Source organism: Protopterus annectens, chromosome 2.part1 (genome assembly GCF_019279795.1).
Source record: "Protopterus annectens isolate FY-2018-M chromosome 2.part1, PAN1.0, whole genome shotgun sequence".
NCBI lineage: Eukaryota > Metazoa > Chordata > Ceratodontiformes > Protopteridae > Protopterus > Protopterus annectens.
Genome location: NC_056729.1, coordinates 478,237,756 through 478,256,548, shown reverse-complemented (window position 1 = coordinate 478,256,548; position 18,793 = coordinate 478,237,756). Strand labels below are relative to the sequence as shown.

Below are 18,793 nucleotides of genomic sequence, written 5' to 3'. Positions count from 1 at the left end.
TAGCCTAAGAAGAGCGGCTGTGTATTAAGTATGTGTCAGTGCTGCTGCTTTTGTTCTATTCCTTTATGTATTAGTCATCTCTGACCTTCCTGGCTGACCACTATAAACATACGAACATGTACACTAGCCTAAGAAGAGCGGCTGTGTATTAAGTATGTGTCAGTGCTGCTCCTTGTGTTCTATTCCTTTATGTATTAGTCATCTCTGACCTTCCTGGCTGACCACTATAAACATACGAACATGTACACTAGCCTAAGAAGAGCGGCTGTGTACTGTGTGTCAGTGCTGCTGCTTTTGTTCTATTCCTTTATGTATTAGTCATCTCTGACCTTCTTGGCTGACCACTATAAACATACGAACATGTACACTAGCCTAAGAAGAGCGGCTGTGTATTAAGTATGTGTCAGTGCTGCTGCTTGTGTTCAATTCTTTTATGTATTCATCATCTCTGACCTTCCTGGCTGACCACTGTAAACATACGAACATGTACACTAGCCTAATAAGAGCGGCTGTGCATTAAGTGTGTGTCAGTGCTGCTGCTTTTGTTCTATTCCTTTATGTATTAGTCATCTCTGACCTTCCTGGCTGACCACTATAAGCATACGAACATGTAAACTAGCCTAAGAAGAGCGGCTGTGTATTAAGTGCGTGTCAGTGCTGCTGCTTTTGTTCTATTCCTTTATGTATTAAGTCATCTCTGACCCTCCTGGCTGACCACTATAAACATACGAACATGTACACCAGCCTAAGAAGAGCGGCTGTGTATTAAGTGTGTCAGTGCTGCTGCTTTTGTTCTATTCCTTTATGTATTCATCATCTCTGACCTTCCTGGCTGACCACTATAAACATACGAACATGTACACTAGCGTAAGAAGAGCGGCTGTGTATTAAGTGTGTGTCAGTGCTGCTGCTTTTGTTCTATTCCTTTATGTATTAAGTCATCTCTGTCCTACCTGGCTGACCACTATAAACATACGAACATGTACACTAGCGTAAGAAGAGCGGCTGTGTATTGTGTGTGTCACTGCTGCTGCTTTTGTTCTATTCCTTTATGTATTAAGTCATCTCTGACCTTCCTGGCTGACCACTATAAACATACGAACATGTACACTAGCGTAAGAAGAGCGGCTGTGTATTAAGTATGTGTCACTGCTGCTGCTTTTGTTCTATTCCTTTATGTATTAGTCATCTCTGACCTTCTTGGCTGACCACTATAAACATACGAACATGTACACTAGCCTAAGAAGAGCGGCTGTGTATTAAGTATGTGTCAGTGCTGCTGCTTGTGTTCTATTCCTTTATGTATTAGTCATCTCGGACCTTCCTGGCTGACCACTATAAACATACGAACATGTACACTAGGCTAAGAAGAGCGGCTGTGTATTAAGTATGTGTCAGTGCTGCTGCTTTTGTTCTATTCCTTTATGTATTAGTCATCTCTGACCTTCCTGGCTGACCACTATAAACATACGAACATGTACACTAGCCTAAGAAGAGCGGCTGTGTATTGTGTGTGTCAGTGCTGCTGCTTTTGTTCTATTCCTTTATGTATTAGTCATCTCTGACCTTCCTGGCTGACCACTATAAACATACGAACATGTACACTAGCCTAAGAAGAGCGGCTGTGTATTAAGTATGTGTCAGTGCTGCTGCTTTTGTTCTATTCCTTTATGTATTAGTCATCTCTGACCTTCCTGGCTGACCACTATAAACATAACGGTCTTATTCTTTCTTCTGTGAACAACTTGACATTTGCTGGTGACTTGTTTACAGCTGTTTGGCCATTTCGCTGGACTGCGGACTGTCTGATTTTTTTGAGCCAAATGGCTGGCCTGCAGTATATGCTTGTCATATAAAGTGAGCTGGTTTGGTGCTTGGCCTGGATTTTCAGACCATTTATTTATGACAGATTCTTTGCCATTGTCTTCAGCTGAAAACATATAATTAAGAGCTGTTTGGGTCCATTAGTTTGTCTGAATGTAAATGTACCAAGTCAGAAATTTATTTCACTTTGGCAGTTGGCAAAAATAGTGTTAAGCCTCTACATAGTAAATACAAACACTTAACTCTATACATGTGTACAGTTTATGTTGAAGCTATACTGACCTGCTAATTGCCTAACAGCATTTCATTGCTTAGTGCATTTTATTGGTTTACATTTTGTTTCTAGCTCAGTTTGAAATAATGCTTTGTAGGTAAGCACTGAAATAAAGTTAAATTTGAACCTGTAATGCAACAGGTGGATTGGACACTCTAAACTGGCCCTAGGTTTGAGTGGGTGCATGTGTGTGCCTTCTGTGGAAGGTTGGGTGCCAGGCTGACAACTCAACACCGTAAAACTCCACTGCCAATCATTAGCAGACAGATGCTCCGCTGTGGCGACCCCTAACAGGGAAAAGCCGAAAGAAGAAGCAGAAGAATAAGATGATGATATCCTATACACTGTCTCATGAGTTTACTCTGTTATGCATGGACTCAGAACAGACAGAATGCAGCTATCTAGTATAAGACCTTCATGAATCTCAACTATTGTCTACCAGTTTACATAATATACAGCTAACCTGAACTGCCATGTTAGAAGTAGCCTAATAAATACAGTGTGCACAGATGACCCCCAGCTCCTAAGGCATCAGTTTAAAAATGTCTCACCGACTCTCCATTTGACATAGAACAATACTAATTAATACCATCGCACTCACTCAATAAGCTGTGTGAAGCAGTCTGGTAATCTGACATTAAACAATTACCATGACATTAAAAGAGGCATGTATTAAATATTTTATTTCACATTATCCATCAGTGAAACAACAGAAAATAAATAATTAAGTCTACATATCTCCTGTAATTCATAGTTCATGTATTTTGTTCTGTAACACAAATATCTGCATATTCTAAAACAATAAGTAAAAAGGTCACAGAGCAAAAACAATCAGTTAAAAACAAAAGAAAGATCTAGTAAGGCTAGATTTTCCAATGTGCGATTCCTTCAACCTCTTGTATTAGAGACAATATGGATATAAAGACATCAGGTGGTTCAACTATATCGCAATTCTAAATGACTATGAGTTCTTTTTAAGTCTATTAATGGACAAATTTAGACCACTAAAGCCAAACCCACAAGCTGTGGCCATGCAAGTTTCAGCCTTCTTATGATGTCATCTGCAGAGCATAAATGGAATGTTGGGCTAGCCTTTAGAAACACAGGGTTGTCATACCCAGCTGATATCCATACTCATTAGGGTATCTGCAAAATATCCCAACTAATAAACTAAAACAATGGGTAAAAAGGTCACACAGAAAAAACAATCAGTAAAACTAAACGAAAAATCTAGCCAGGCTAGATTTTCCACTGTGTGATTCATTTGCATTTGCCATTTGTTTTGGCGTTAGTGGCCTGAATTTACTCATTAATAGACCTGAAAAAAAAAATAGGGCGGCCACGGTGGTGCAGCGGTTACCGTTGTCGCCTCACAGCAAGAGGTTCTTCGGTTCGATCCTTGGCTGGGGTGCCTTCTGTGCGGAGTCTGCATTTCCTCCCTGTGGTCGCGTGAGTTTCCTCCGGGTGCTACGGTTTCCTCCCAAAGACATGCTGTAGGTGGAGTGGACATTCTAAATTGGCCCTAGGCATGAGTGCGTGCGTGTGTGTGCCTTCCGTGGAAGGTTGGGCGCCAGGCTGGCAACTCGACAGCGTAAAACTCTACTGCCAATCATGAGCGGACAGGTGATCCTAACCAGGAAAATCCGAAAGAGGAAGAAGGAAGACTTGAAAAGAAAAAAAAAGTCACTGACATTTGGGAATTACTACATAGCCTAAACATCTGCTGTCCTTAAAGGGTTAGTTGCACATATCCTATGTTGCCTCTAATATAGGAGGTTGAAGGAATCACACAGTGGAAAATCTAGCTTTGGTAGATTTTTCTTTCTGTTTTTATCTGCATGTTCTGGGAAAAATCTTTCTAGGGTCATTTATTAGAGCTTATCACTAAAATAAATTCAGGTTTGTCTTCATGGAGTCGCATGTTATGACCTTTGAAAATGCAAAATTAAAATACAGCAAGTTTTTCTAGAATAGTATTTCAAATGTTGCTATTTCAAGCACTACCTTCCACACTCTGGGTAGATTAATGCTGTACCTACCAATCTAGTCATTTCAATTAATATACATTTCAGTTACGTAGTTCAATATATTTTTCTAGAATAAACAGCTCTGGCTTTAATGAACATCATAGTGAAATAAAATGCCATGCTGTGCCATCTTAAGTTCACTTATGACAAGCTTTGTCAGCCATGTTTTTCATAAGCATGTTCATGCTACACAATCTGTAACAGTGTCTGTATACACAAAATCACTTCAGTGGATTTAACTGAAGGTTTACTAGCAAAACTGCTAAAAAGCAAAAGTGCTATTTCTTCACTGAAACAGCTGATAACCCCACTTATTAAATGAACTGATTACACAGCATTCTTATAAACAGCAGTTTGATTTTAGATTTTTTTCTATAAGTTGGTCAACCTTTTTTACTAATAAATATTCTGAGCTCAGCCATTTTTTTTCTTAGAACATAGCCGTGCTCAGTTAAATGTCTGTCATTCATGGACAGTGAATCTCTTGTTTTACCATAGTGGAGATAGGTACAGGTACTAGCTTAATCACAAGGTGTAGGGATAAATCAGCCATGACAGTATTTCCACTTGCCCAGAATTTCTTGCAACTTTGATTTGTAAAACATGTACTGATATCAAAACAAACATGTCTGCCCAGCCCAACAGCATCGTGGGAGTGTGTTCACACATGTACCCTCAGTACCTTTCAGATCAAGCTGAACTTCTGTCTCTTGCCTACACTAACCCTTCAGATACACAGCTTGCCTGCAGAACCCCTGCTTCTCTTCTTCGCTGACAGCTGTGCCCTTCAGCTTGATTTCGATGCCAGAATGTCAGTAATGTCAATTTTATTTCTCCAGATATGCCAGAAAATAGGTCCCATTACATCACACAAACTACTCTGAGAAACTACTTCCACAAATACAAATGCTCCACTGTCAGTAGCAGTGCTAAAAATAATCTATTCCACTATGTGTTTGAAGATTTTCATGTAGGTACCCATAAAAATGTCTTTCACTGTGCTCATTACATTTGCAGACTTAAGGTGCATTCATAAAAGTGTTACGTCTTATACTTATAACAGGCAAAATGCTTGGGTTACACTTTGTGCTAGCTCAGACGCCAAAGAAACAGCTGCTAGACGGTCCTGGATATAGAAGCAAAGGTACTTAATACAGGAAGTCACTTTGTGGTGTCTGAGTGAGGCACGCATTACTTTTGTCTGTTTAAACACATGCTTGAGATGATGTGATAAGTTAATAATATTTTATACCCTGATATAAATACTGTCCTGAGTGGATATGCCAGCAATGAAAACCACTTAAAAAGACAGCATGTGGGCCACTGCAAATTACTTGAAGGCTTAACTACACAGTGACATTTTACTCAAAATTCTGAAATAAGCATCAATATTAAGAAAACAGCCATGGATGGTTTTTTTTTTCAAATACAATTTAAAGCATCTTAGAGCAATGTTGACTAAGGCATTAGATAGCTGCTATAAAAAATGTAAGCTATTCAGATTTCTCTTTCAAAAGAAATGGTTTATTTACAAACATTTTATGAAACATCATTAGGGTTTAGGTAACATACCGTCTGGAAACAAGTTCTACAGAAATTACATTACAGGACAGATTATTCATGACTCTTTGCAATGCAAAGCAAGTTAACCTCGTTTCCCATTAGGTTATTTATAGTGAGTGACTGCCATCCTGTTTATGGTTTATTGTTTACTTCTTGGCCGTTTCCTTACTTGTTCTGTTTTATTACTGTAATATGCCTACATATACAGCCACATAAATAAAGTTTGACTGTCTGAAACTAAGTGAATAACAAACTCGTGCTCCAACAAATTTCAGCAATAACAAAACCCATGTACTCCAACAAACATCAGGAAAATGAGGTACGTTTTCCAAACGTCACCTAAAAACTTCAGAAACAAAGAGGCCAGTTTTGTACACTGCTGAATGGTATATTGCTTACTAAAGCTATATATTTAACACAGTAGAAACATATTGAATGAAGAACAGCTGCAGTGAGGCATTTATCTAAACCATACTTGCATGATCTTAATGTTGCACTAAAAGCCAACTTAAGTAAGTAAAACAAGTCAAAAAGTAGATGAAGGCATCCAGTGAAGAGAGCCTTTGTGTGGGGAAACAGATGTCAGCATGGTGTGTACTGTGACATCAGCAGCTGTTCCAGCTAATTTCAAGTATGGTTTCCCTGTGGACGCCCAAGTCTGCAGATTTTACGGGTGATTTCTGAAAGTCTGCAAAAATATAGCTAAGTGGGGAAAAAAACAGGGCTACCGGCAGTAGCCACTTGCACCTAAATATCTCAGGATTCATTTTCAGAGCAAATCTGAGTATGTCATACACATAAGTTGTGCCACACAGTTCAACTATTACAAGAAAGGTCCAAGAAAATCACTTTATTCTTATTACACAGATATGGAAGGTTAACATACACATAATGGTACATCAGATAAACCTTATGGAATATGCATGCAGCTGTTCAGGTTGTTAATTTCAATAGAGGGTGTAGCTGAACTAAAAGAGCTACAGCTAACATGATACAGGTAGTGATACCGTCATAGTGCATGAAGTATAAAGCTAAACTGTTAGACATAAGCACTACAAATAACTGCTAGAAGTTTGCTATGCAACATGCTAAAGCCAGAGTTTATCACAGCATACAAAGCATTACACTCAGAGAAGTGCAAACCAATCATACTGTGGGTTTAACAGTAGCACAGCCTGCACTAAAGTTGTATGGCAAGTGTTCCTGCTATTAACTACATGCCTTATTAATCATTACCAATTTAATCACACCAACTACAGCACCTTAATCAACTTGGATAAATGTCATAAAACATTGTACGTTTTACTCGGGAGAAGACACACATTTATGACATCAAACGGTCACACCTTTTTCTGTTTACATATATAACCATGTATAATTTATGTATGCGTGTACATATATGTGTGTGTAAATGTATGTATGTATATAGTGTGTAAATGTATGTATGTATATATTTACTCTCTGGCCTGGTCACATGCGATGTTAGACCTCCATTTTGGGAGAGAACTGCTGACAGCACTTAACATTAGGGTTCATGAGCAGTAAAACTCTGCTAACAAACTTCACCAACGAAAACTCTGCAAGAACAATGAAAACACACTTGAGATGGTCACTTCATGTGTTTGCAAAATGTAATCTAAGGGAATACTGCATCTAGGAATGCTTGCACAGGAGACTACTCTGACTGCAGCTAAACCTATTATAACACAAACTTGGAAAAAGAAATCCACACCATAGCCCCCCTGCTCTGGTAACACTCCCCTCACTGTCATACTGATGTCACTCACATAGAAGCTTCACACTCAAATGACAGAATCCTGAAGCACCTTTATATATGGATACAAATAAAATACAATTCACCACATCTGTAAGTTTGTCAACATGTTAAAATACTAATTCTAATATCATTTGGAAAGGTTTCTTCTTCCTCTTCGAATCTTTATTTAACATACAGGTTTGTATTGTTTACTTCAGATAACTTTTCACATCTGCTAAATGGTGACCAAAAAGCATTAAGAAATAGAAGAAATAAATACAGCCTCCCCCAATACGTGCGCATAGACAGACAGAGAAAGAGAGAGATGGAGACTTTCAGTTTGCTGAAAATAACATCATTGTTTGATGGTGTCAGTGGATAAAACATATCACAAATGCAATTCAAAGATTACATACATCATCCAATTACTCACTTCCCACAGTTTTAGGCACTGCAGTGTACCATTATGTGGACCTGGTTCAGCAGTGTGATAAAGTGCTTTTCAAGTTTAGCAATATAGTACAGGAGTAAAGATGTGTTAGAGACATGATGGAAGCAAACTCAAAAGATACAAGCAAATGATTTAGTGCAGAGTCCCAGATCTATTGGACAGTAACCAGCCAATGAGAGAAAGGAATACTATTAGCAGATGGTACCTGTACAATCTTGAAAAGTAGTCAATAGAAAGTGGTATTGGGTTTGTCAATATAAAATGCCTGAAAACTATCACGGACATGGAAGAACAATGTTGAGCACAACTGGCAGGATGTAATTTATGTGTATGCCACATTTCCATGTATAATACCCATCAGAGGTGGAGATGTACAGGGCTATATATGGGGTTAAGAAGTGTGCAGCGTTGCCGAAAGATCTAGTTTATGAGGTTGTGGAATAGGCTACAACATCCACAGTCAGTGAACTAGTATGTTGTAAGAGAGGGTGATGTTGCAAAGGGTGAACAGCTTTTAATGTAGGATGGTCATGCAGATGTTCCCAAAAATCTATCCATTGATGATTATAATTTGGATGTCCAATAGAACATTTCCTACTACTGGTATAAACTTTAGACAGTCATATTCCATGCAATGCTTTGATACATACACTCGCTGTAAAAATGTACCTCTGCTGCATGGTTTTATGTCTCAAAATTACATCAGGCATGCAACCTATTTTGGCTCCTCATTTATGACCTGTTAGTCCACTGACATTGGTCCTAGCACTTGCTTTGTGTTAACAGATTTTGAATGCAGATCTATCAAGCCTAAATGTGCCAACATATCTTTATGGTAGCTTATGACTGTTTTTTTCCCATTTAAATAAGATTACTTGGAGATGGTTAGTGATATAGCCTGGCATTGTTATAGGTGTCTTCCATTGCTTTACAAATATCCATAAAAAATAGTTTATTTGGCATTTTTGGAAAAGAGACATGCTTGTTTTTTCCAGCGTTAAATATGTTATTGCTACACAATGTTGCCCCTTTGTTGAAAGGTTTTGAAAAAATATACCTGTACAGGAAGTTAGAAAAGTTCAAAACTTATGTGGAGGGAGCACATTTCAACCTTTCTCTCATCATTCCTGTTCTGGTTCATGTCAGAATTAACTCGGTATCATCTTCTACAGATTTGGAACAGTGTAGGAAGTGGGGCACAACCACCAACAATGTTCTTTATTAGGTTCTTGGTTTTCAGATCCATCTGCTATTATGGCAATGCATGTAGTAAAGGAGCAGAGATGGTACATGCATGGTGTCCAACACCCAAAGAAAAAAATTGCAGAATGGAAGGTTTAGATCAGTTAGATTTTGGAAAATTGTATTCACTGATGGACTTTCCAAAGTCCTTGGCTATGTGCTTCCCATTTTGATTCTGTTACACAGTGTCTTGTGTTTGTCCGGAAATGAGGCACTAAAGAATGTCACTTTTTTCAATGACTTAAATTGATTGTCTGCTTGATGTCTTATTTGAATTTTCTGATGTTTTTTTCAATGAAGTATTGTGTGCTGATGTATTTTCAAATTAATGTACCAATACAGATATAGTGTTTATGGTGTGTGTATATAAACATAACAGAATAATATGGTGTGTGTGTGTGTGCATGTGCATATGTGAGTGTGTGTGTGTGTGTGTGTGTGTGTGTGTGTGTGTGTGTGTGTGTGTGTGTGTGTGTGTGTGTGTGTGTGTGTGTGTGTGAGTGTGAGTGTGTGTGTGTGTGTGTGTGTGTGTGTGTGTATGTGTATATGTGAGTGTGCGTGTATGTGTATATGTGAGTGTGAGTGTGTGTGTGTGCACGTGTGTGTACTCACTGACTCATGTATACTGTTTAAATCATAAGGCATTGCTCTTTTATATTTAATGTCACTAGTTTTACTCTCTGTTTTACTGCAAATTAAGCACAGTACAGTAAGCAAAATAATAAATATTAATCAAGCAAATGTCCGCCTGTGAAGGCTCCTATTTGCCAAAAGATTTAGTAAAAAGCAAGGACAGCTTCAAATAAATAGATCTCAGAACTGTGACTAAACTTAAATACTCTCCAAGTGTATCTGTCAATGACATAAAAGGTTCAGAATTCTGATAATTAAAGCACATAATGGCCCTGGAGGTCATTTTGGCATGTCAGAATAAATACACAAATATATAAAGTAAAATGACTCAAGCAAATTGCGCAGCATAGTTTTTAAAATCCCAAATGAGTGGTTTTATATCACCAAACATTTTCACTCATGTCATCAGTACACATACAGTCCTGTTTTCTAAAAACATTATCATGGCTCGTGTTTTGTGAGCCAACGCTACACAAATGCCAGTGAAAAAGAACATTTATTTATTTATTTTATTTTATTTTACATTTGTTAACCGGGAGAGTCCGACTGGATACATGTCCATTTTCAGCAGAAGCCCGGGGAGAAAAGCTCCAGGTACATAACAGACATATGAACATTGTTAATGCAAAAAAAAGGAAGATAGTTGAGTTCTAAATACAATATAAAGATACATTACATCTTGGGAAAAAATAACAGCAACATATAAAAAAAAAAAACATAGGTCAGTTACAAAGGTGAGGCGCCTTGTTAAAAAGCGGTTAAGGATAGTGAGGTAAGAGAAGGGTAAAGGATAGTGGTTAATCAGGTTTGGAACAGGGACATTGCCAGAGAGTATTGAGATGGGGTTTAAGCTTTTTTTGAATTGTAGGAGTGAAGGCTCTGAGGTGAGCATGGTCGGTAGGGAGTTCCACATTTTACCTACAAAGTTTGAGAATAGAGAATCCCCAGCAGAATTATTGGCTTTGGTAGTTTGAGCTAAGATCTTATTGGAGGAGCGTAAAGATTGCAGGTTAATATAGGGGTGAATGATGTTTTTCAGAGCTGGTGTTTTCTCTGGGTGATACAGTATCGGGTGAGCAGTTTTGAGTTGGTTGAAATGGAGTTGGCTGGAAAACTCTAACCACCCTAGTTGCTTCAAGTTAGTGCAGTGGTGCGTTCTAAAGGTGGAATTTGTGGCAAATCTAGCTATGTGATTGTAACAAGAAGCAAGTTTGTTAAGGGTTGTCTTGTTTAGGTTTGTAAAAAGGGGGGAGGCATAGAAAAGAGTTGATAGTAGGTGTGTGCTGGCAATTGTAATTTTAGCGTGAGGAGTGAGAAAGTGTTTTACTTTATAGAGAGAGCCAAGCTTTTTATTGACGGTTTTGATGGTTAGATTGAAATGGATGTCAAATTTAAGGGAGTTATCAATGGTAACACCTAATAGCTTTGTGTGAGCTTCTGGTGATATAGTGATTCCATTGGAGGATGTAATAGAGAAGGTGGGGGGAAAGAGTCTTGTTAGTGGGTGAGAAAGTAAGTAGTTTTGTTTTGTTAGGGTTGAGAACTAGTTGACGACTTGAGAACCATTTTTCTATTAGGTTGAAGGTGTCTTGGGTTGAAGCAGTGAGGTCTGCCAGGTTGGAGGCAGTGCTGATGATGGTTGAATCATCTGCAAATTGAATGCATGTGGCATGGGGGGTGATTGTGGGCAGGTCATTAACAAAGATGGTGAAGAGAAGAGGGCCAAGAATAGATCCTTGGGAAACTCCAAGTGTAACAGGTAGGCATGTGGATAATTTGTCCTGTCATAGAACAGCCTGTTGCCTATTGGCCAGGTAGGATTGGAACCATTTCACCGTGGAATTGCTGAGTGATAGTTTTTTTAATGTATGAACATTAAAAACATGAACATACAAGTTAACCAATGAGGTACTATACAGTAATGATGAAATATTCCAGTTATTTAGATATGATAAAATGCCGTTTGCGTTAAGAAATCCTTGCCATCTTTATCAAAACCACATGGATATGTAACATTACAGAAAAACAGAAGATCAAGATATGAAAAAACTGGTGACTAAATACTCACAGTTTCTTGGGATTTATCCTTGACATCATACACTGTCAGCTTTATCCTTGTCTCTTCATAAATAGGATACTCCTGAGGGAAAGTTACACCAGCTAAAAACAGTGGATCTCGTGTTCCCTGTACATTGGAAATAAAGAATACTGTCTTACTTAGGTAACAGCTGTGATCAGTTATGTAGTGATAAATGACGGCAGTAAAATAAATTGTCATGCTTCTTTAAAGGAAGATCAGCCACACTTCCAGCAAATACTGCTAAATAACCATCACTTAAAATAAAAACACTCATACCGCTGAGAAATTATCTGGAGTAGGGACACTTCCCTGGATCTCTAAGTGTCTAGCAGCCAGCAATAAATACTCTAATGAAGGCAGTAACACTATTTTCATGTTAAAATAGTTTATAGCTCTGCTTCCTCCTTGGCTAGGATTGTTCTACTACCAAGGTTTTATATATCTATTACTATGCTTTCTGTAAACAGTCAGCAGAAGTGCATGTTCAAACAGGCACAACTGTTCATGATCATAAAAACTATTAAAACACCATGACAACATTTAAATATTTATGAAGTACAGTTTGTTTTGAAGTCTTTAATCCATACCTTTGGACTCTGATTATAGCACAACCACCGTTCAAAGCAGAAACTAGTACAGTATAGCATAGTATAGTATACATGGCTTTCCTACTGCAAGCCAGCACTGAACAGCATTGTATAACTACATCTCTAACGTTGTGATGCAGCCACACGTACTTCAACAATTCAGGACTTAACTAGTTCATCCATCCATTGTACAGTAACTCATTATCCTATTCAGGGTCAAGGGGAAGCCAGAGCTTATTTCAACAAGCAGCAAGAAAATGACCACCGCCGGAGGCAGGAACACAGACAGACATGCATTTTGCAGAATCAAAGCTTCTAATATCTCCTTGTCCTTAGGATGTAGAAGGAAATCACAGACCCCAGAAAATACCTACGCAAACACAGGAAGCACATGCAAAGTCCACTAAGAACACACCACACTAAGCAATGAAGAGAACTACATTTTCTGAGGCAGCTACACTAACCACTGCAAAGCTATGCTGTCTAACTGCTTCTACAATTTTAACTGTTACTGTAGATGTTTACATGAAATGGCGACCTAAATACATTCCTGTGTAGTAAATGAAATAAGTAAACTATTCCTGTATTAGCTGTTATTAGACAAACAAGTGCCATTCTGAAGTCTTGAAGCACCAAGCTATACTTTGTAGCTTAAGAAAGCACAGTTTTCCTTTTAGGCATGTACTATTGCTACTAGGAAAAATACTCTTGTTACTACCAACATGAATTCTTTCTGTTTTGCTTTTTCTTAGCAACATAGCTCTGCCAGTACAGCACATGCATAATGGACAGATTATATTTTTAGCCACATAGCTCTGCAGGAACCACATCCTCCTTGGTGAGCAGACTACTCGTAGTTAAGCCTTGACTACTAAGTCAACTATAATGCACTGTGTATCATTTGCTACTCGTGTTACAAAGAAAAGGGACTAGGCTCTACCATTTGGATTCACAGAATGAAGAGTTTGTTAAATTACAGGCACCTTTCTGCCAGTTACAAAATGGTCATCTTTTTTTTGGCTTCAGTCTCACTTTAAGGGCAAGTATGCAATACTAATGCTAATACTGTTAAGTAACAAATGAAATGTGCACCCTCCCTCAGCATCACACGTTACCAGAAGGCATCACCACTGTAGTACTAAGCTAAAAAAAAGGACCATCACACAGTATAGAAAACAGCACTGCCATCAGAATCGTGCACGAAACAAGTGCCTAAATGTACTGTATATGTCTTTCCTTCTAGGCCTTACTAATAATGTAACAAATTAAATCTACAAACACTTCTCTGATTAGATACTTTACCTCAGCTGCTCACAGGGCACACCAAAGTGAAGCTCCTGCCACCCCAGACTAGTCCAGCAAAACAAGTAAACCGTATAAGCTGTCATTTACATTCATGTATACATGCATAGAAAATATTTCAGGCATAGATAATAATGCCTTTCTAGTCTGCCAATATACCAAATCAGTCATTCCCATAATAAAAGTCCCCAAGCTGTTCTTAAAATTATCTAAACTAATGCTTGTTTTAAAGCTAATTTAGTAGTCTATTCCATGTATCAGACAGTCTCTCAGGAGAACCAATTAGTACATCTGTCATTCCTATATGATTTACATAGTTTGTCTGCAGATTCTCTACTACTTTTTGATGACCCCAAATATTCCCAAGGGTAGTCTCTAAATGTTTTATATACCCGAGTAAGGTCTCCTTTTAAATATCTCTGTGAGACACTACACAAGTTCAGATATTTTATTTTCATAATAACAAACTTTCACGTCCATGATGCTCTTGGTATATTTCTGTTGTACTACTTCCAGTTTACTCATGGTTGTTTTCTTAAACAGTTTCCATATTATTTATTCTATACTCAAGTTTGAGTTTAATGTAGCTTAAACAATGATTTTGGCATTTCTGATTTCCTAGACTTTATACATTTTTTTTATTGATAGTTATAAAACTAGCAAGTGAATAATTGTTTGATATGATTATAAAACCACAAAGCTGGATCTACCCATATACCCAGGTCCTTAAACAAATCTAAAGTTTTAATCACTGTGTGCTGTATTAAAAATTCACCCTTCAATCTATGTCTCCCAAATCTCACATGCCTAGTTTTGATGTACTTCTCAGCATATTATTCTCTTGCGATCAAATGGTTAACTTACTCAAGTTCTTTGCAGACATGCCCTAGCTGTAACACACATAACTAGCTTCTCCATTTTCAAGTCATCTGCATGCAGACTGTAGAAAAACTCAGATGAAAAAGACGGATCTGAATGATGCAACATAAACAAGCATGGGTCTATGACAGATTCCTGTGGGACACCCTGAGTGTAATATAGAGTTTCACCTGTCCAGTCGCTGTATTATACTTGCCATGTCCTATTGGTAATCCATGCAGCTATCTTATCAAGATATCAATTGCTAGTTGTTCTAATTTATTTATTAGTGTCATGTGTATGACCCTAGCAAAGGCTGAAGGTAAGTATATATTACATCACAGCCATATTTTCATTTATAGATGCTGTTGTATTATAATAAAACATGCTGTTATAGGTGTTTATAGATCTACTTTCAACATATGCATACTGACATAGGATTTCAAGTCCCAACCTTTCCAATTCTGACAATAATTTATCCAAAATAAGCTTCTCCATTATTTTTCCATAACAAAAAAGTAAACTTATGGGTCTGTATGACTCTGGGATTGTCATATTCACCTTTTCCTTAAAGATGGGTTAAATAAGTGCATGTCTTCAATCTTGAGGAATATCCCCATACTTAAATGATCTAGTGAGCAATATATACATACATACATACATATATATATATATATATATATATATATATATATATATATATAAATAAATAAAATGGTACTGTACATCATTGCTGAAGTGTTCTCAAGTCATTATTATTAATTCCGTTTCCACCTTGTGCTTTGTTTAGGTTAGTTTGCACAGTTCTGTTTCAATATTACCTAATTTAATTTCAGTATCTGAAGTTACCTAGATGTTACTAGGCAAACTTTCAATCGGCTTATGGAGGCAAATTGTTTTTCATAAAATTTTGTAAATATAACTATAATCTGTTGCGTTTGAAAATGCATTTTTATAATCTAAACATAGTTTATCAATGCATATGTCTTTACTCCTACCACATCTTATGGTGCTATAACATTATTTCTTATTATGACAGAATACTTTGTATAAAGTTTCTTTTTTGATTTTGTCCGGAGCCATGTTTAATTTGTCTGCACAGCTTGTTTATTTCAGTTTTCAAAGTTAAAATTACACTCATTTCCATGTCTTATAATTTTATCTCTCATCTTAAGTATCTTGTTCTTATGGAAATTTATCACCCTGACCTTCTGTGCCTAGGTTCTGATGTTAAGCATTCCCTTTTACTTTTTGCAATCAATTTCCCTTTCAAAACTTGTCCATTCATTCTGCAGTTTTGTCCTTGAATGCATCCCTCTAATTAGTTTTATATAACGACTTTTGTTTCCATATAGTAATTTTTTTTACAGTTTTGAAGCAGTTGTGAATAATTCCCTTACAACATTATTCCTGTCAGTTTCCCTCCAGTGTTTCATGCAAGAAATATATGATTTCCTTGTGGTTATTAGCATTTGACTTTGGTGGTTTATACATTCCAAAAATCATCTGTTCTACAGTTGTTTTACTGTTATACAATCTACAGGATTGGTATTATCATCAAACATGTAATAGTCACAGATCTCATAGCAATCTTTAATCCCTTGCATAAGATCTCCACCTGATTTTTTGTAAGAATGTCTGTTAATACTGGAAATAAGTATAATGCAATGCAAACAAATGGAGCTTTTGTCCCTGGACCTCCACTGAAAATGGGTATTACCTAGTCGGACCTTCCCGGTAAACAAAGACAAGCAAACATATAAATACATAAATAAATGTTACAATAAAAATGTCTATCCTGTCAGAACTGGTTTCAAGTCATAGCTCATGTTTCACAAACGATAACAATGCCAATCTTATGGAAATGTAGCAACTTTTCCAATTAAAAAAAAAAAACTTTATTACTAAGGCACCTAGCATTAACAAGCACAATTACATTAAAGGTTGCTGTGAACTGTTAAATTTTTCCCCTGATAAAAATCCTGTCTTGTGCTAGTCAAATTGCAAAATATCTTCTGCAAAAATTATCTTCCCTTGTCTTGACAAGTGCACTCCATCCTGTCTAAATATATGTGTGCCCAGAATTAGGCTTGGAAGCTCTACACATTTCCACTTTTTAAAATGGGCCATTTTTTCAAGTAGGTATTTACCAAAAAAAATCATTTTATTCACGTTGACCTGACTCTCCTTTCTATATGTGATTTGAATATGTCCTAACACCTGTTTAAGCTATGCTAAGAGGGCTTTAAGTTTCCTACTAGTAGTCAGAGTCCTTGAAAATTAGATCATTAGTAACAACAAGAATAAAAACGGCTCCATACTTTCCTACATTTAGGGTATTCTAAGGTCCTACTCACATCCTGTATTTTAGCTCCTGGGAAGTGTAACATTACTCCATTTTCATTAAATGTAAGTATCAGTTCTGCTAATAACTCAGTCTCCAATTACTACTATACTACATTATTTCTGACCAGATCTGAAAAATCTCCCACTTCTAAATCAGCAATTATTACAAAGGAATGAGCTTTACCATAGCTAGTCTTATTAATTTCACTGTTTCACTGCTTACTTCAATTGCAAGCAAACAATTTTCATCCAGCTGGCTTTGTAAATCCACAGCTTGAGTCATGTTGTCAGTATCAGTCTGTCTCCTCTTTTTTCATGCAGTAATGTTCTTCAATCCTTCCAAGTTCAAGATTGATTTCTTTCTTTTAGCCTGCCCCTTGCCTCTTCTGCCTATACTGTCTGTTGGAAAAATGATGCACTCTTCTGTAGACTGAATGTTTTCCGACAGGAAAAACATTATCATTCTCTGCAATCTATGTATTACATAACACAGCAGTGTCCTTTTTAGCATTTACTCTCTTTGCATTATAGGTATGAATCGGTATTTATTCTCTTTGCATTATAGGTGTGAATCAGCTTTTGTCTTCCAAGTTATTCCCTGTGAACGTCATCATTTCTTCTTTTTTAATTTTCTTCTACATGCTCTGAATCTTCAGATTGCTGAATACTTGTATCTTGAATTCCAAAGTTATTATCAGTAGTATCATGTTTAATAGGGGTTGCGTAATCTTTACTGACAGTGGACCCTTTCTTTCCTAAATGTATTCTATTTGTGCTTTGCCTAATATTATCTCATCAACCCAGTCATTAATATATGCAACAACAGTTTTCCAAGCTGTGCCAGTTGCACAAGTACAATCAGCATCAGTAAGTCTAGAGTTACTACCAATAACAGTACGCAAATCATTCAGCTTTTGTCATGATTCGGGGAACAAGGTCTCCAATGTTTTCAGGTGTTACCTTTAAATACTCACAGCATTAAGTACACACTGCAAGATACTTGTCCTTTAGCAAATCATTGATGGCATACTCATTTAAGGGATCCATTTTAGCTGCAAACAATTAAAATTTTAAAAGAAAAGAATATTCAAAATTAGTTACAACTGAATTCATTGAAATTGCAATTGGTAATTAAAGTCAAATTGAATGAAGAAATCACACAAACAATATGCCACTAAATATTACATTAAGTACACCGCGCTAACCTTGTAAAAGGGGAACTAATTCATAAAGTCATCACTCTGAGCTGCAGTACCAGTTGTGCCTGTTGCACCAAAACGCTGGATGTCCTTTACACTATCACTTGCACTTCACTATAACAGTAAAAATCAGAGATAAAAATAAAATCTAAATAAAATAAATCTTATCTTACCAAGCAGCTCACAATAAATCACAAACCAACACTGGGTTGCATTGAATAAGCTCTGGACTGTCCTGTCCACATACAGTGTGAATTTATAGAGGACTTGGGCTCCTTGGGATGGCTACAGTGTGCCTATCTATAACCTACCCCTTACTAACACAGAGTGAAAATCAGAGGTAAAAAGCAAAACATAAAACAAAAAAAAAATCTTCCCATCTATAAGCTATCCCTACAAACAGTGAAAGTCAGAGGTAAAAAAAATATATATATAAATCCAAAATAAATCTCATTTCACCAAGCAATTGCACAATAAATCACAATCAATATTAACTTGTTTCAAACAAGATCTGGATTGGATTTTTATCTACATAACATCCTTGTCCTCCATTTCCCCCACTAAAATCCTTAAGTCACTGTTTGCTGTAAGCAACACTATAGAACTCTGGAAACAAACTACCCCTGTCCTTATCCAGTGTCCCAAGTTATA

General features: G+C 37.0%; 1 protein-coding gene across 4 annotated transcripts in view; it reads right to left on the bottom strand.

Annotated features, from left to right (window-relative positions):
• Positions 1–18,793, bottom strand: part of INPP4B (inositol polyphosphate-4-phosphatase type II B) — a 4,727,932-nt gene that overhangs the window by 3,591,541 nt on the left and 1,117,598 nt on the right. For all 4 annotated transcript variants that reach the window (XM_044062266.1, XM_044062271.1, XM_044062267.1 and 1 more), the window contains one exon: positions 11,839–11,955. In XM_044062266.1, the coding sequence (XP_043918201.1) occupies positions 11,839–11,955 (117 nt within the window). The remainder of the gene's footprint in view (positions 1–11,838; positions 11,956–18,793) is intronic.